The 19,212-nt window shown below is 46.7% G+C and overlaps 1 protein-coding gene across 1 annotated transcript in view; it reads right to left on the reverse strand.

Moving 5' to 3' along the window:
- The window catches only part of usp53a (ubiquitin specific peptidase 53a), a 38,369-nt gene extending 23,379 nt beyond the window's left edge, over positions 1 to 14,990 (reverse strand). Inside the window, exons 1-8 of the mRNA XM_080023598.1 lie at positions 14,568 to 14,990; positions 9,923 to 10,015; positions 8,918 to 9,052; positions 6,045 to 6,155; positions 3,953 to 4,035; positions 3,595 to 3,679; positions 2,602 to 2,748; positions 96 to 245 (exon numbers count right to left, since the gene is read on the reverse strand). Coding sequence (XP_079879724.1) covers positions 96 to 245; positions 2,602 to 2,748; positions 3,595 to 3,679; positions 3,953 to 4,035; positions 6,045 to 6,155; positions 8,918 to 9,052; positions 9,923 to 10,015; positions 14,568 to 14,711 — 948 coding nt within the window. The 5' untranslated portion in view covers positions 14,712 to 14,990. The remainder of the gene's footprint in view (positions 1 to 95; positions 246 to 2,601; positions 2,749 to 3,594; positions 3,680 to 3,952; positions 4,036 to 6,044; positions 6,156 to 8,917; positions 9,053 to 9,922; positions 10,016 to 14,567) is intronic.
- Positions 14,991 to 19,212: the final 4,222 nt, after the last annotated feature.

Here is a 19,212-nt window from a genome sequence, read left to right on the forward strand (position 1 = left end):
AACAAAACAAAAGCCTATCGGGTTCACTTTCCCAGTCGCTCCCCCCTCGCCCGCCAACCACGCATCACCAGCGTATCGATCGTTGTTCTCCTCACCTCCTTGACGGTGGCGTCGTCGAAGAACACCCACTTGGCCGACTTGGTGTGGAAGGCGAAGGAACAGTAATGGCGGCTGGAGTAGCAGATCATGGCCACCAGCTGCAGGTCGCCCTTCTTAGCGCGCTCGTCCGTCACCCGGTAGAAGAGCTGCACGCCCGCACGCACGCACACGCACACGCACACACACACACACACACACACACCTCAAGATTTTTATCTGTTATACAATATGTACGGTGCAGTGGTTTGAGAAAAGGGGTAAAAAACAATATACATAAAATAAAGAGAATTCTGCAAAACGTATATATTAAAATCAAAAATAAGGAAAAAAATAAAACAAAAAAGGTGATTATAACCATCTTTATTAATTATTACTTTATCGAACAAATTAATTGTGAATTATTACTATTACTATCGGATTTAATTATATTGACGTAAAGCACTTTTAGTTGCATGTTGTTTACCAGAACGTGCTACATAAATGAAGGCTATTATTATCATCATCATTATTATTCTTACCATTATCAATCATTATTATTATTATTCCATTGCCTTCTATCAATATGAAGCAATTTGAGTTGCATGTTGAAAAGCGCTGCACGAATAAAAGGTTATTCTCATTGGTGTCATCGTCACTTGCTGCAATGCCATGCACGTGACAGACAAAAGAAACTCCATGAAAGTCAACCTCATCAACAAAACAAAAGTTGTGACTCAGCCTCCCATCGGCGGTTTGTTTCTAAAAGAACCACTTGTTCGCCACCGCCCGTCATCCCTCCTGGTAGGGCCGCTTCTGGAGACTGAAGAGGGTGTGGCCGTGGGGGGGGGGGTCCGTTTTTGGGTTTGGTGGGGGGGGCTGTTGACTTCCTCCACCACCCCATAAAGGGAGCCGAAACGCCCCCTAATGGGACTAATCCCCCATAGGAATGCTGTGCAAACACAGGGGGAGGGGGCGAGGGGCAGTTACGTAACGAGCCGAGCCCGGCGAACGTCTGCCCTGGTTTGAACCGACCCTGCTTTTTTTGATTGATTTTTTTTAATAGTTTTTTTTTTCCCTTTTCTGTTTGTTTTGTTTCCTTGCTCCCTCCCTGCCAACACAATGAACTGGAATGAACCCCCCTATTGATTGACTAATAAGTGTTTTTTTTTTAAATACTTTCTTTTTTAACACTATCCCCATTTAAGTCCTCCATAAATTCTGCCAATTCTGGTGATTTATCATGAAGTAAAGAATACAGATTTATTTATTATTATTTTTTAAAAAAATTATGAGCCTTGGAATTTGGCAAAAAAAACCCAAAACATTCAGATTAAACCAGGGAACAACCACGAGAACTGCTTGAAACAACACAGTGTTTATTTCCCTGTTATCTCTCTCGCGTGTTTCTCGAGAAAAGACTCACCCGCTGCCTCCCCCCCTTTCTCTCTCTCTCACACACACACACACACACACACACACACACACACACACACACACACACACACACACACACACACACACACACACACACACACACACACACACACACACACACACACACACACACACACACACACACACACACACTTTTTTTTCGGCTATCTGACCCGGGGCCAGCTCCAGCTTTATGATCGGAGGCGAAGGCCAACTGGGCATTAGGTGTCGGCTGCTTATGTAACGGCTCCCGCTTACAGAGGAATAAATCCCTCGCTTTATTTCCCACATATGCCGCCACCACCGCTCCGTCAAAATAAAGCCAGCCCAGAAAAAAAAAAAATAAAATACAAAATTCGAAAAAAAGAGGCGGGCGTGTCGACAAAACAACAAACATCGCAATAACAGTTGGTGTCTATGAGAAGATGTTGAAAACCCGTTCTGAGGCTCCGTAGGGGAAAAGAAGGTTGAAGGTTTTGCTTTTTCATGGGGTTTTGATTTTGGCTTTGGAAACAGTGAAAATGCACAAAAACTGTGGGGATTATTTGGAGAACTGCTTGGAGTAGTTCAAGACTAGTCATCAAAATAGTGCAAATGAATGTTGATTTATTAGGTTTATTCTGTATTGCCACTTTTTTCAGGTGTATTTTTTTCATTTGTTTTATTTTGTATTACTATTTTTAAGGCTTATTGTATATTGCCAATTTTCTTTCCATATATATATTTTTTTGTTTATTATACATTGCCGAATTAGTCCATTTTTGTTATTTTTTAGGGTTATTGATTACTAGACATTTGCTTTTCCTATTTGTTATCAATTTCTAGGTTTATTGAATATTCGCAAAATGTGATTGTGGCTTTTACACCTTTGATAATAGAAAATGCACTAATACTGTGGGGATTATTTTGACGTTATTTGAGACGTTCAGAGTGATACAAGACCCTGACCACCCTGTCGGGGGTCATTTCGGCGATAATGACGGGCTGGCTCGACCTCCCTTACTTGTGTTATCCTTATTATCAAAAACGTCCATTGGTTAAATTGTCTTATTATAATTGTTATTATTTCTATAAATTTTTTTGATTTACCCCGGAGAGGCTGAGGTGCGGCCCCAGCGAGCGGATCACGTCCTCCGTCAGGTCCGACTGCTCCGAGTCCCACACGAAGCCGATGGTGACGATCTCCGGAGAGTTCATCAGGACCCGGCGCATCCTGATCCTCTGGCCACAGTTACTCTGGAGGGAGGGAGGGAGGGAGGGAGGGGTGGGGTTCACTGTTCTAGCTGTTCCAAATTATCATCACCTCATATTTCACGGTTATTATAATCTTCTTTCTACCTGTACAATGTGCTTTGGCAATAAGGTTAATCATTTTCACGACAATAATGCCTCGTTGAATTGAATTGAGAGTGGGAGGGAGGGAGGGATCGATAGATAGATCGATAGATAGATCGATCGATAGATAGATAAAGTTGTTGTCTTTCATAGTTTATAACACATCACCGCCCTGGCTGAACGCTTTACGACCGAGAAACTCAGCACTCTGCAGCGTCTCACAGGGCTTCAATGCGGTCCAATGGGGCAAACGTTCAAGGCCTTGAAAACTTGTTAAATGTCCTTCTCCAAAACAGGAAACTCGAGCTGTGTCTCAATGTATGTTGGAACATCTTATAAATAATAGCGATATCACACAAGCGATGTGACTTCCTGTTTCTAGTCTCCTATGTCAGCAGGGGTGTAGTTGCCCCATTGGACTGCACTGAAGCCCGGTGAGAAGCTGCAGCAGAGTGGTAAGTTTCCCCCAACCCTCAAGCGTGAGACAGTGCAGTAAAACGCTTACGAACCACAGAGATTTAAATAATAAGGCCCGGGGTGGAAAATGGCGATGCTTATCCTTCAAGTATTGAAACCGGGAGAATTTGACTTTTGCCATTTTTGAGTCGATCAAAAGCCCAATGTTGTTTGAAGGGTCCTTGAGAAATGGACTGAATGTGCTGCCTCCAGTACCTCTGAATGAAACACTCCATCTTTTTATGTTTTCATGAGATCATTTGGCGCCAAGAGATTTTTGGGCCGTCTTACCGGGCAGTTTCGGAGATCTCCGATGGTGCTGGCGGCTTGAAGCAGCTCCCCAAACGACTCGTCTCGGCGGTGGTACACCTGTTGGCTGCCGAGAGTTCACAATTTAAACATTTTTTCGGTAAAAACATTTTATAATTTTTTTTAAATCACGGTTTTATTCATTTATTTTGTTATTTTTTCATTCATTTATGTTTCTTTTATAAAAAATAAAGATAAATGAATACCATTTATCTCCTCTCTAAAATATATTTTTGTCAAAGTTACTTAATTTAGCCTTTTTTATTTGTATTTTTTAACAAAAACCTGCATGTAGAGTAGACACTATACGTGGTGGTGTACTGGCAGTACACTTCCTTACCAGAGGGCAGTGATGGAGACATAATGTACCAGCTCAGTGAACGGCAGGGGGTCCGAGGACGCCCCACAGCTACGACACACAGACTGAGAGAGAGAGACACAGAGAGAGAGACAGAGAGAGAGACAGAGAGAGAGACAGAGAGAGAAAATGGGGTCGGGAGGGAGAGAGAGAGAGATTTTAGACTGTAGATCTTTTTGACAGCAATGTTTACTTTCTTTTTTTTTTTTAGACCAAATAAGAAAAAACGGTTCGGTGGGGATTCGGAGAATAATTTTACTTTTAGTTTTTCTTCAAGCGTTTTCTTTGAAAGTTAGGTAAAGAGAAAGGTAATTTTATTAAATTATTCTTCATTTAGAGCAGTATCTGACCTCTACAGGGAATAAGAACAGCCAGTCAGTTTGTCACGAGCCGTCTGTTTCAGAAAACACGTGATTCAACAAGCCGCTCAGATTTCTGTCCCAGTCCTACGTCCCGTTGACACACAGCAGAATTAGAACCGCCCTCCATCTCCGCCCACGGCTGGAGAAAAACAAGCGAGAATAACTGCTCTGCCGGATAACAACCAGCACAAATCTTTGAAAAGAAAGCGGAATTAATACCAACCGTCAGTGAAGAAACTGCAGAGGATGGAAACCTAAGTATTTAAATGCTGCTGTGTGTTTCTTAAAAGAAATAAAAATAAAGTGTTTATTTATTAAACACTTATTATTATTTATTTATTTTAAAGTGTTTTATTTTAATTGTAGATGTATAATTTTTTTCCCCCAGACGTTTACATGAAACAAAAAATCCTCAGAGATGCATAGTAACCTGTTTAAAAGGAGCAGGACCATACAGGTGTCAAATCGAGTTTCTGATCTAACCCCTGGTGGGTAATATTTTTCAATGTATTTATTGCTTAATTTCTCTATTTTCGGGTTGCTGTGCTTTCTTTTACAAGCATGGCCTTTAAAAGAAAGCAAAATAAATAAAACCAAATAAATGAATGAACAAACAAACAAATAGTTCAAGAAAATAAACGTGCTTCAAAGTGTTGGATAGTTAGGGAAATGGTTTGGGAGCGGGGAACATAGGCTCCTGGCACCGAGGGCCAGTGGGCAGTGAGGGGCGTCATGGCCGCCGGGCAGGGAGTCGTCGGGGCCAGATGTTTGTTTACGCTGCCTATCGACCGCATCTGCCATTCATCAGCGGAGGAAGCCCGCCGCGAGCTCCCTCCAACCCCTTGGGGCGACCTAATCTGAGAAGATGACAGATTAGAGCGCTAGCGCCTCCGACAGCGACCCACGCGCCCGTCCTCGTGCGTGTGTGTCAAGTGGCTGTGATAGCAGCACAAGCACGACGCTGAATCAAATATGTCATTAATCAGATAAATTTTACCTCATAATGGTGAGATGCAAAACGCGCCCTTTCACCAAGAAATACGCGGTAGTTGTTTAGCGGTACGGTAGTAACTGTTGCCGAGCAACACAACCACCTACCCCCAAGAGACCACGCCTGCTCCTCAGTGTTCCCTTTTCGCGCTTTTCTCAGGTTAAAAAGGCTTTTAAAAGCGTAATTTTCTTTAAAGAAAGGCGATGACAACAAAGAAAACACCACATAACACTTACATAATAACAACTTCATAATAACTTATTACATAATTGTATGACTTGTATCCCTCTGACCGGGGGTTATTTTGCGATAATGACCGGCTGGCTGCACGTTTTCCGGCTTAATACACGGCTACTTCCTACTGTAAATAAGAGAAGGCACCGAGCCGCAATATTGATTTTAAATTATTTTAAACCTAGTAAGTCCAGTTTAAGACACTTTGGACATTTTCACCTCCATGTCTTCAAGTCTTCCATTGTAGTTTCTATTTAGCGTCAAAGGGCGTCGCCACTGGCTATTGTCTGCATTAGAATGTAGGCGGAGTGATAGGAGGCAGGGGGGGATCCAGGCGGAGAAGTGGTCATTATCCACAGACAGCGGCCATCTCTCGGAAATAACAGACCGCCCACCAGGACCCGTCGGAAATCGACAACCCCACAGAGCCTCGGTGAGAAAAATGAACTTATTTGGTGGGATCCTTGAGGAGAGTGGGCTCATTTACCTGCTCGTACAGCGACATGGCGAACTTCTGGTGCGTGATGCAGGACTTGGAGGTGCAGGCGTCCGTCTCCTCAGGCACGATGTGCAGGTGGATCCTCTCCAGGATGTTCTCCTGCCGAGGAACCAGGAGGTCGTGAGCCCAAAGTGTCCAAACAGATCCCCACAACCTGAAACCCTCGGGTCGCTCGGCGGTCGCTCGGCGGTCGCTAGGTTATGTTTGTGTGTCCCAGAAAATAAACAAAAATGCAGTGTACACCGCCGCAGAACGCTGAGAGACGTTTCACGCTTGGAAGATCTCTGGAGCCGGAGGAATGTCAAAGTCAATCTTCTTTTGAAGTTACGACCGTTGCCGTGGCGTCCCCCCGCCTTGTTTCAGGAAACACCACAGGCTCCTTTGTATCCGACGCAAAAAGGCGAGGCATGTAATTTCACAGTCGTTAATTTGAGAGGGACTAATTCACCTCTTGTAAATTCACCTGGATGCCTCTGTGAGCGATCCCCGCCAGGATCAGCCACTAAAACGTCAGCTTAACAAAAAAAAAAAAAACTCCTTGTTGCTCCAGAGGAACTTCACCGCTGAAAAACGACGCGCTGTTCAAAAGGAAACAGAGAGATCTAGTTCGAATCAAGCCCTCGCAAAGTCAAACTCAAGGACTTTTAAGGCCCCGATATTTGGTCGACCGAATTTCAGGATTTTAAATAGGGCCTGCAGACCAGTGGAAAGAAATGATAGTAAATCTCCTCCTGACAGGGAAATGGCAAAGAGACGCACAAAGTCATGTTCTCTCAAAGAGACAATAAAGCCGAGCGGAGGAAGCCCAGCGGCGTGGGGGAGCGGACGTGCAGCAGACAACCCCCCGCGCCCACGTGACCACGGGCGCACTCCCAGGGAGCTGACGCCGGGCCAGACGAGGCCTGGTTCCTTTCCGCAGCCCGTCACCGCGGAGCAGTCTGAAGGGGGCTTCCCCAGCCGGGCGGAGGAGGAGGACGAGGACGACGAGGACGAGGACGAGGACGAGGACGACCGCGTCCCCTCGCCCGAACCACCGCCGGGTCGATGACGTGAGGCTCCCCTCGAGACGGGTCACGGAAGGATGGATCCCCCTTCCAGGACGACGAGTGGGCAACGTTGGGGGAGGGGATGGGGGTGGTGTATTTTGTGTGTGGGGGGGGGGTGACGTGAGTGTGTGTGTGGGGGGGGCGCTTTCTGTGTCCTCGCCAAACAGTTTGGTACAAGCAGTGAATCACCCTGAGTACGTGGCGGGCCGCAAAACAAATAGTGAGTCCCTTTTCATTGCACCTCCACCACCCCCAAACCCTGCCGCTATCCTGTTAACAACTAAAGACAAATAGAAAAGTGCTTATTATTATTATTATTATTATTATTATTATTAATAATAATATTATTACTATCATTATTATAATATTATTATTACTATCATTATTATTATTATTACTATCATTATTATTATTATTATTATTACTATTATTATTATTATTATTACTATTATTACTATCATTATTATTATTATTATTATTACTATTATTATTATTATTATTACTATTATTACTATCATTATTATTATTATTACTAGTATTATTATTATTATTATTATTATTATTACTAGTATTATTACTATTATTACTATTATTATTATTATTATTATTATTATTATTATTGCCTACTAATAGTTAGAATGGACGAAGCGTCGAAAAATGGAACGGTTCATTTTAATGAGTGACTCGTCAAGAACCGAATCTCAAAAGAAAGAAAAACAAGAGTGGAACTTTCCATCGCAGTCACCACACTCAGTCTGGAACTTGTTCCGATGCACACTGCTGTTCAGACTAAAATTGATGAATTAGATAAATGAGTGCAGCCTTGCAGTTTTGATGTTGCAGCACAAGAGCCAACTGCCATTATTACATTATTATTATTATTATTATTATTATATATTTTTTTAAACGGAGAGAAGTTAAGAAGACAGCTGCGGAGCTGATGTGAGCTGCCACGCGGACGCCGTGATCATCTGACGTGGTTGACGCGGGCGACGGAGGGCAGCTGTGACGGAGGGCAGCTGTTTTTCGGCGACCTCGCCTCACAGCCCCTCACCGCAGGCCATCGCCGCGACCGCAAAGCAAACCCCTGCGACTCCCTTTCCCCCGCACGACTCAGACACTTGCGTAACTGTGACGACATTCTCAGGGGTTGACAGCAGCAGCTCTATCCTTGCCAAATGGTTTGGAACAGCAGTCCATCACCTTGTACTCCCCCCCGGCCCGCCACAAAATGAAGTTGGTTACAAGCAATCCAAGCAGAAACAGATGAAGAAGCAACGCCGCAAAGTATGGTCGCACGACGGAGCGAAGCTAAGAAGACGATTCCCGTGCTTGTATAACCACAGAGACACTGCTTTGCCATGTTGTGGGAGGGAGCTCTTTCGATGACCTCGCCAAACTACTCGGTTGCGACCGTGTGGTGACCCATTCCTTGCGCTTCCCATTCCTTGACCCCCTCCACCTCCACCACCCCCACCACCCCGACGACAGTCTGATACCCTGAAGGGTTGGCGTGAGGAGGAGGGACGACGGCTCTTTTGGTGACCTCGCCAAACAGTGGTGCAGCCACTGTGGCGAGCTCCAAAAAACAAACAACAGTGACCCCCATTCCCTGTTCTATTCCACAGCCTGGAGGGCTGCCTGGGCTGCCTGGGACCTGCCTGGGACCTGCCTGGGACTAGCCTGGGACTAGCCTGGGACTAGCCTGGGACCAGCCTGGGACCAGCCTGGGACCAGCCTGGGACCAGCCTGGGACCAGCCTGGGACCAGCCTGGGACCAGCCTGGGACTAGCCTGGGACTAGCCTGGGACTCACAAAGCACTCTGCGGCGTCATCCATGAAGCCCAGCTGGAAGCGCTGCTCGTCCTTGAAGGTCTCGGCCAGGGCGTGGCGCAGGTTGTCCGAGGGCAGCGCCCGCTCGCGGCTGTGCTGGAACTGGGAGAAGATGCCCTGCCAGGAAGGAAGAGGAGTTTGGGAATGAGTTGAGAGCAAATGATGGGGTCAGGTTCTGAGTAGGGCTATTGCCAAAATCTATAGTCGGCGATGGCGATGACTCAAATAGGCCATTGGTCAATACAGGAAAGATTTATCAATTTAATTGTAGTAATCGAATTGGTTTGGTGCCGTATGGTGTGAACATTTTGATGAATGTGCTGCTTTAAGAGAATATAGAATATCTCTCTAATGTCATTGTACAAGTAGTATACAATGGAATTTGTCCTCTGCATTTGACCATCCTATACCTCCTATACCGCAGTGCAGCGCCCGGAGACCAACTCCAGCTCTTTTGCCAGTGCCTTGGTCAGGAACATTAACCCCTAACATACATGTCTTTTAAAAGCGGAGCAAAAGGTAGACCGCCTGGTAAAATTACATTTTAGTTTAGTATTAAAAATACATATTTTTTTAATGTTTACAATTATAATAAAAATAATTATAATAATGGCAATTATGACAATGAAATCGTCTGATTGCAATTATTTGATTTTAGCCGTGATCCTTTTGTGAAATAATTTGATTCTAAAAACATGTTTCCATCCAAACTGAAAGGGAATTTGAAACTTAATTTAAAAAGTGTCAGTTCAGTTGACCAAAATTATGACACTTTTATAGAATTACTGTACTATGACAGTGACATAAAATTAACAAAAAAAAAACCACACTTGTCAACAATTGTCGACATTGATTATAAACACCAATTGTACTTCTCATCGCGCAGATAACAGAGACCCAATCTGCAAATAACCCAAATACCTCAAATAAAGAAAAAGAGAAAAGCAGCGTGTCCAGTGTCGAGCAGATTATTTATGGCCCTGTTACCTTGAGAGCGCAGAAGATGCAGGACTCCCCGAGACAAAAATGTCCAGGAAGCTGCCGGAGGCTGCGCCTGAAGATGTCCAGCTGCCACAGCACCTAGCAGGAAGCAGGCACCACATTTAGAGAAAAGAACAATAAACTTCAGTGTAAATTCTGTCTAAATATAAATTAGAATTACTTATAGAAAGCTGAAAAAGAAGGACGTCTTGCCAAATAATGATCCAACCCAGTTTAGTTTGATGGACATGACGAAAATGTGTAAAAAATCAATAAATAAATAAATATATATATATATATATATATATATATATATATATATATATATATATATATATATATATATATATAAATAAAATAAATGAACACTTAATTAAAATATTTAATTATGACATTTTCCAGTAATTTTCCCTTTTGTCCTATAGAGAATGAAGAGGAAGGACATCTTGTCAGATAATGATCCACCCCGTTTCTCCCGGCTTGAGGAACATCACAAAAGTATGTAAAAAGGTTTCCACGTGTAAAAAAAATTAATGTAAATAACCTCACACTCAATTGAAATGATGAACATATGATGAACATTTTCTCCACAGAAAGTGAAAAGGAAGAACATTTTTCCGGAATTTGGGTGATAGAGAAAAATGTCAACTTAAATTACCTTTAATTAATGTGTTTATTTTTTGTTTATTTTATAGTTGAACTCTTTAATAGTGTCATAATTTGCCTCAAGCCAACTGATCATTCCCCACTGATTCTTCTAACCCTCAAGCTTATTTTTACATAACACAATTGACATTATTTATTTAAATTGAAATTAATTATTGTTGTTATGATAATATATTATCACAAATTATTTCAAAATATCATTATTTAAATAATCGTGACAGCTCTTGTGAAATGGGCCGATCATGAGGTTTTAGGACAAACTATTGACGTGATTTGATGCAGCGTTTGGTTTATTTTTGTTTTGTCTACAGTAAAAGAGCGCGAGGAGGTTGTGTGGCGGGCAGAGCCAGGACTTTCTCTCTGCCCCCTCCCGCCTTCCCTCCTTCCTTCCTTCCTTCCTTCCCTCCCTCCTTCCGTCCTCCCGCAGAACCAGAGCCCCGGGTGACGATCATCTTCAAGCGTCTGGACGTCCTGTCCGCCCGCTTGAGTCACCGTCCCCACCGGCGGGGCCTCGCTTCCCCGCTTCGCTAACGATAACGATAACCTTGCTGCGACCAAACGTCCCCACCAGACACCAACAACCCTCCAGTGAACTGGGGAGGAAGCTGTGATGAACTCTGGAGGAGGAGGAGGAGGAGCAGGAGGATGATGAGGACGAGGAGGAGGATATGGAGGAGGTCAAGGACGAGAAGGATATGAAGGAGGAGGGTGAGGACGAGTAGGTGATGGAGGAAGAGGAGGAGGAAGATATGGAGGAGGAGGACGAGGGGGATGTGGAAGACGAGGAGGAAGCGGAGGAGGACCAGGAGGAGGACGAAGAGGACGAGGACGAAGTGGTGGAGGACGAAGAAGAGGAGGAGGACGAGGTGGTGGAGGAGGAGGAGGAGGAAGAAGAGGAGGAGGACGAGGAGAATGATGAGTAAGACGAGGAGGAGGCGGTGGAGGAGGACACGGAGGACGAGGATGAAGAGGATGAGGAGAGCAAGGAGGATGTGGTGGACAAGGACGAGGACGACAAGGAGGAGGTGGAGGAGGATGAGGAAGATTTGGAGGAGGAGGACGAGGGGGTTATGGAGGAGGAGGACGAGAAGGATATGGAGGAGGAGGAGGAAGCGGAGGAGGACCAGGACAAGGACGAAGAGGATGAGGACGAAGTGGTGGAGGACGAAGTGGTGGAGGACGAAGTGGTGGAGGAGGACGAGGTGGAGGAGGAGGACGAGGTAGTGGAGGACGAAGAAGAGGAGGAGGACGAGGTGGTGGAGGAGGAGGAGGAAGATATGGAGGAGGAGGACGAGGGGGATATGGAGGAGGAGGACGAGAAGGATATGGAGGAGGAGGACCAGGACGAGGACGAAGAGGACGAGGACGAAGTGGTGGAGGACGAAGTGGTGGAGGACGAAGTGGTGGAGGAGGACGAGGTGGTGGAGGAGGACGAGGTAGTGGAGGACGAAGAGGAGGAGGAGGCAGAGGTGGTGGAGGAGGAGGAGGAAGAAGAGGAGGAGGACGAGGAGAATGATGAGTAGGACGAGGAGGAGGTGGTGGAGGAGGACAAGGAGGACGAGGAGGAAGGTGAAGAGGATGAGGAGAGCGAGGAGGACGTGGTGGAGAAGGACGAGGATGACAAGGAGGAGGTGGAGGAGGATGAGGAAGATATGGAGGAGGAGGACAGGAAGGATATGGAGGAGGAGGACCAGGGGGATATGGAAGACGAGGAGGAAGCGGGGGAGGACCAGGAGGAGGACAAAGTGGTGGAGGAGGACGAGGTGGTGGAGGACGAAGAAGAGGAGGAGGACGAGGTGGTGGAGGAGGAGGATGAAGAAGAGGAGGAGGACAAGGAGAATGATGAGTAGGACAAGGAGGAGGGGGTGGAGGAGGACAAGGAGGACGAGGAGCAGGATGAAGAGGATGAGGAGAGCGAGGAGGACGTGGTGGACAAGGAGGAGGTGGAGGAGGATGAGGACGATCACGAGGAGGAAAAATAAAATCTTTGTGTGTTTGTTTATGAAACCGGTGACGATCAACACTGGTTCGGTTCAAATAAAACTGAAAAACAAACCGTGTTGGAACAAGGAGAAGCAGATGTGAGGGTCGTCTCATAACTGTTCCTTCAACCTCATTTAAAAATATCTTGAAAAAAAAAAAAAAAAAAAACACAAATAAAACAAAGACGTTTCTGTCCGTTTCACATCAGTTCTGAGTTTGGAATTGACCTTCGTGTCACGGAACCAAATACAAAAAAACTTTGATAAACACCACAACTCAATGAAAAAAATCATGTAATTCAATGCGTTCTTCTCCTTCCAATCTCCATCTCTTTCCCTTTTCCTTACTTACCTTCCTAAAAAAAATAAAAAAAATAATAATAATAATAATGATAAAAATAAAAATAACAACAAAAATAAAAATGATTCATATTTATAATAATAACAATAATAATAATAATAATAATAAGGCGACCCTAACGGGAGCAGCCGAAGGAAAAATAATAATACGATTATTATTATTATTATTATTATTATTATTATTATTATTAATATGAGCTTAGCGTTCATTGTTCCTATTTTCATGGAGATTGACGGAGATTCGGACGGAGCCGACGGGCACTAGGACCCGGACACGTACCCGAGCTGCCCGGCCAGGTGCCTGAGTGAAATAACGCAAGCTCAACGGAAATATACAGCCACAAAATCCAGTCCAGAACGACCTCCCAGGTATGAAGGCGGTGTTTGTTTTCCTGCCGGAGTGATCATATTTTATTTACATGAGTGAGGTCAAATTTGTTGCGGTGAAAAAGAAATCCGCGTAAGGACCGCACGTCGGCCATTTTGTTGATGTGGTTGACGCTTACCAGGCTTGGTACAGTAATGAAATTTCACCAAATACATCATTTGAATGGACCTCTATGGGAATCTACGCTCAAGTTGACCATTTGCGCTCTGAAAAATAGAAACGCGAAGGGGCCCAGGAGCCTCGCGGCGTGACGCTTCCGTCACGCCAACGTTTTCGGGCGTGGCCCCGGGGTTTAGCCGTGACTGTGACGCCGATGTGCGACGGAGGTTGAAGCGCAGAGGAAGCTCGCACTCGAGCGGGGGGGAGAAGCTCCCTGGTCCCGACGCTCTGAACGACGGTTTCCTGTGATGGGAGAGCGGCTCCCTGGACGGTCCGGCTGGGAATCAAACCCGATCTGGACTTGGCAGGAGGCCACCGTCACCGGCGATGAAGTGCTGCTTCCCGAACGGCATACTAGCACACTACCCAGTACGCCAAGTGAGTGTTTCAGGATGTCCGAAAAACCCAAGTATACAACTATATCAAACAGTACGCTTTAAGTGCCAGGAAGACACACCGGTATGCTACTTAGCACACCAAATTAGTGTTTAGCATCTTCAAAACCATAGAACGTTTAAGTTCTAAGGGACAAGTACCAGGATGACCTATTAGCCTTCTAATTTAGTACCCCGAATAAGTGTTTAACATGTTCAAAACCATAGTAGGCTCAAATAGTATGCAAAAAGTACCAGGATGACATACTATTTAGTACCCCAAATAAGTGTTTATTCATATGTCCAAAAATAAATTATAGTATTACCATAGAGGATGCGAAAGGTACCAGCACGACATACTAGCATAGTATTCACTATATAATAGGCCAAATTGGTGTTTAGTACATGCAAAAAACCATAGTACGCTCAAATACTATGCAAAAAGCACCCGGATGACGAACTCGATCTGTTACATCGTAGTATGCAAACACTGCACACTGTGCTGGCAAACATATCCCACAATGCATTGCGAGGGCAGGAGGCGGATAAAAGTTTCTATACCGTATCGCCATGACAACCCTGAACGCGCTCAAAGGGAAGTGGCGCGGCAGTTTCTCGGAGTAGGCGGCTTTCTCTTTGCTCGCAGACTAAAGTCCGCTGGGCGACAGCACCCACGCGTAGCGCGTAGCACAACCCGACCCCAGAAGGAGCCGTGGACTCACCTGCACGGCGCTGTTGAGGAAGCAGCTGTTCTGGCCCGGCTCGTTCAGCAGCCCTTTGGTCGGGGCCAGGGACAGCATGCTGCCCGGCTGGTAGGACTTGGCAAGGTTGCCACCCGGCTTCTTGAAGAACTTCACCCATGCCATTGGACAGACGGGTCAACCAGACTATGGGCGGGGGTGTGGTCTGTCGGTCGGTCGGTCGGGGGGTAGGGGGTGGGGAGAGGTCCCTCGGACCCCTGGAGGAGGGGCGCCCCGAGCGTCCGGGGTCCGAAGTTATTCCGCTAACCGCAGCGATTGTCCGCCCAAGCATGGGCCGCTACTCCCCCATCTCTGGAGCGGGACAAGGGGCTGCGGCCTCATGCGCTACCTCAAATCCACCTCCGCCCAAAAAACATCATCCACAGAAAAGGAAGCAATGGAATAGATAAAATCCAAGTTTAAAAAAATCAAATAATAATAATAAAAAAAATCTTCGAAGGTCCACAGCCCTTATTTGACGTCTGGACACGCCCTCCTCATTGCCCGGTCTTGGGGAAGGCGGCTTCAGAAGAGGTCCAGCAGATGAAAACCTTTAGTCCTCCCCGACCTCCATCCATGGGGGGAGACGTTTCAAAACCGGGTCACCTGTGCAGGACAGACTGCGAATCAAAGAGAGAAAGGAGAAGCACGTTGAATATAGGACATTTGATCCAGTATGGCAGTAGCTCTGTGCCTCTTGACGTTGTTCTCCGGTGAACTAATAGTTTCATTGTCACTACAGCAGGTTCTTTTTCCCCCTTTAAACAAAACGGTGCAGCCAGTGACTTTTAACATTTTTAAGGACATGCAGAAGATAAGAGCTCGTGAAGCGAGCTTGAATATTAACTTTCACACCGTGACGTGCCGCGGCCCGAATTTCCCCTCGGCGCCGCGTTTGAAATTGCCGAATAATTGCTTGACGGGAGTCACGTAAAAAAAAACAAAAAAAAAAAAAAAAACTTAACAAGGACGCGCTTGTCTTTTAGAAAAAAATAAATTTATAAAGATCTTTCTACCTGAAAATATGTCCCTGTAGAAATGTTTTATTTATTTTTTTGATTAAAAATTTTTAAAAGTAAAAAATAAAAATGACCCAATTTCTCAGAGAACACCACCCTCACGGGAGGCACTTCCTCCTTGTTAAGGAGGGAGCCGAAACGCAGAGAGAACGACGGCCACGGGTATAAAACCAGTCGTTTACAAAAGCGAAATTGTGTGCGTCACGGTTTCTAGATAAGCGGGTTTTGCAGTGTGTGTGTGTGTGCGCACGTGCACGCGGGGGGCGTCACGCTCCTGATCCAGATTACAGAGGACATCTCGAACCTGAAGTTCCCCGAGATGCGCCGTTGCAAGAACCCAAACACCTGACGCTCTCGGCCTCCCATTCACCTCTATGGGCATGAAACACTGACCTACTTCTGCAAACAATAACACTTCCAGAAACCCGCGAGGTTTCAGCTCCAACCCGTTGGACCACATTCTGCATTTTTGGAATTTTCAATCTCGGGGAGGGGAGGGGGGTCTGACTTTGCAGCGGCGCCCGTAGCGCAGCACCGTGCAGCGGGGCAGCCTCCAGTCCCGGGAACAGCGGCCGCTCACATTGCGTTTGTGTCCGTCCGATTTCCACCACATAACCTTTGCAATGTGCTTTGTGGACCGGGCGCCATGGCGACGGCATTCCAAGGCCGACGCCGGGAGCCTGCGCTGCTGACGGGGCGTCGTCTCTGGGATTACGTCGCGCCCCCCGGACGCCAGGAGGGGGGGGGACGCAGTGGTGGGGGAAAAAAAAACAAAAAAAAAAAACAACCTCGCAAGCCTCCGCGTCCGCGCTGCCCAAGCCCCCACCCTTTTCACGGGACATGAAATACCGCAGCGTGGACACTGTGGCCTGTTCGGGGGGTGGGGGGGCGGGTTTGGATATAGGCCCTGCTGACAGCAGCAAGTGTAAAAAGATGGCTCTGCCGTTCTAATTATAGAGGTTATACGTTGCGTTATCGGTTGCCAACCTCACTAAACTTTAACAATCGCTCACTCAAAGTGGCCGGCCAGGGCGGCGGCCGTGGACTGGATTTTAATAACAGTCTCTCCCTTTGGAAAAGAGGCAAAAGCCCCCTGCACGATCATTTTATATGATTATTTTTATTTTTATTTTTTTAAATGTGTGACGCCCCCCCCCGAGAGAGAAAACGCTGATCGGGGTTAGGGTCATTTACCGAAACGGGGACGACGACAGCGTCAAATCACAACAATGTGAAGTCCACACTGTTGAAGAACAGTACGACCACGCAGCGTCCCAGCGGCCTCGTCTGAGTCATACCGATCAATAATCAACTGATTGGGCACGCTTTCCCTTTTTCTACCTTTCTGTGTTTGTGTACTACTGAAAAGGACTATACAAATATTGTAATATATATATACACATACATATCTGTGTATAGGGTATATATAGATATACATACACACATATGTATACAGTATATACACACACACACATGTATATATACAAACCTGTATTTAAACCTTACACTGTTGTACATAATACATCTCTTTTGCCTGCATAACTGCACAGAAACACTGTACTCAAACAGCACTTTGGTATTTAAATGCTTCTTTTGCACTTCTGCTTAGACGTCAACTGCATTTCATCGGTTCTGTACCTGTACTCTGCTAGTGACAATAAAGTTGAATCTAATACACACACACACACACACACACACACACACACACACACACACACACACACACACACACACACACACACACACACACACACACACACACACACACACACACACACACACACACACACTTTTTTTTAAGCACAGGATGGTGCTACCAGGTCCAAATGAGAACTTTCATTGCCCCGCCCCTTTGGGGTGGATGCCAGTTCCTACATACTTCCACCTGATCTAGGCCTCTGATAAGGGGCGGCGGCCACGCCCTTTACTTTCTCTGATCTTCTGTGATCTTTTTCCACGTCCACAGGAACCTTAGAGGGCTGGAACTAAGATAAGCAAATATTCTCACAAACTGCAGGGGGGACGAGCCAAACACTAACCAGCAGCGGTGGAAGCGCCGCCGACACAACTGCGCCAGAGGAACTCGGAGGATCCCACGAGATAACGGGACGGAGAACAGGGACGTTCCGAGCCCCAAAGCAGCCCAATCCTGCCGTGCGCCTGCGTCGGACCGCTCCGCCGATCGACCACGCTGATTAGCGGCTGGTTTGGTAAACAAGTTATGTCACGAGCCAGCGGAGGGGACGGGCGGTGCGGTCCACGCCCTTCCACTCTGAGCCTCGGAGGAATGTTGCTCTCTGGCCTGCGGTGTGACGTTATCACAGCCTCTCCAAAGGAGAGAAACAAGCTGCCACTTGGGGACGAGCCCCAACGAAAATGTCCCTCCTTGGCCTCCGTCTGGACCTGGGGACTGACCCACTGATCCCCCGCCCCCGCCCTCTCCGGACGTGTCGGGTCAGTCCCCAGGTCCAGACGGAGGCCAAGGAGGGACATTTTCGTTGGGGCTCGTCCCCAAGTGGCAGCTTGTTTGCCTCCTTTGACTCCTTTGGCGCGCCACGCCATCATTTATCTATTAGCGATCCGCTGATGGATCGCTAATAGATAAATGAAGTCCAAAAGCGAAAATGGGGCAGAACCCGCTCGGCATAATTCACTTTGCGTGCGACGGACTTTGCGTGCGACTAAATCACTTTGACGGGAGGGGATTCTTTTTGTGATTCACACTTTGCATTTCTCTGCCAAAAGTACATTTCCTTGGGAGAGAATTAAAGATTGGTGGGATCCACGGTTTGTGTGTGTCCCCCCCCCCCCGCTTAAATTTGGATAATTTGCTCTCCCTCCCTCGCTCACTCAACTCGCCCAACGGCAACCGAATCAAAAGAACCAAGAGTCCGGGGGGGAACGACTCGTCTCTCGTCAAGACCCGGGTCCGAAAGACGGATGAAAAGCTAAATCTGCACCAGTTTGCAAAACCCAACCAGGCCATAATAAATAACACAGAGTGACATTTTGTCACTTGCATCAGGTGCTTTATTATTCATGCAGCTCGGTGGATAAAACTCCACATTCCCCCGATGAAACAAACGCTTCTTGAGAGCCGCCTTAAAAAATAAATAAATAAATAAATTAAAAAAAAAAAGGAGAAACAGCTTTCCCCGTCAGGCCTTCCCTGCTCGGCCGCCGGACTCGACCTTCACGACTGGACCATCGCAGCGCACGGGTTTCCCAACGCGGGGCGCGGGAGCAGCCGGGGGCTCCCTGGGAGCCTGTTCGGTGCCGCAGTGTGCTCCCCCCCCCCTTAATGCAGATCAATACATCATCCCCCACAACACCTTCCATGACAGCTCCGAGAGCCTCTTCTCCGCCGCTCCTCACCCCGGGCTCGGCCGTGATAGATGGCCTCCCGCCACCACCCCCGCCGCCGTACTGTAGCGCGGGCGGCGAAATCACCCCGGCTCCCCTCGGGTTTGCACTCGATTTTGCTAGACAATGCCGTTCCCCGGTAGTTTCCTCGGGCGGGGCGGCGCGGGGCGGGGCGGGGCAAAAAAAAAATTTTTGGCCCCGGGGCCAGAGCCAGTTTTGAAGACCAGGCAACCAACGTGACTAAC

This window comes from Zeus faber (assembly GCF_960531495.2).
Source record: "Zeus faber genome assembly, chromosome: 22".
NCBI lineage: Eukaryota > Metazoa > Chordata > Actinopteri > Zeiformes > Zeidae > Zeus > Zeus faber.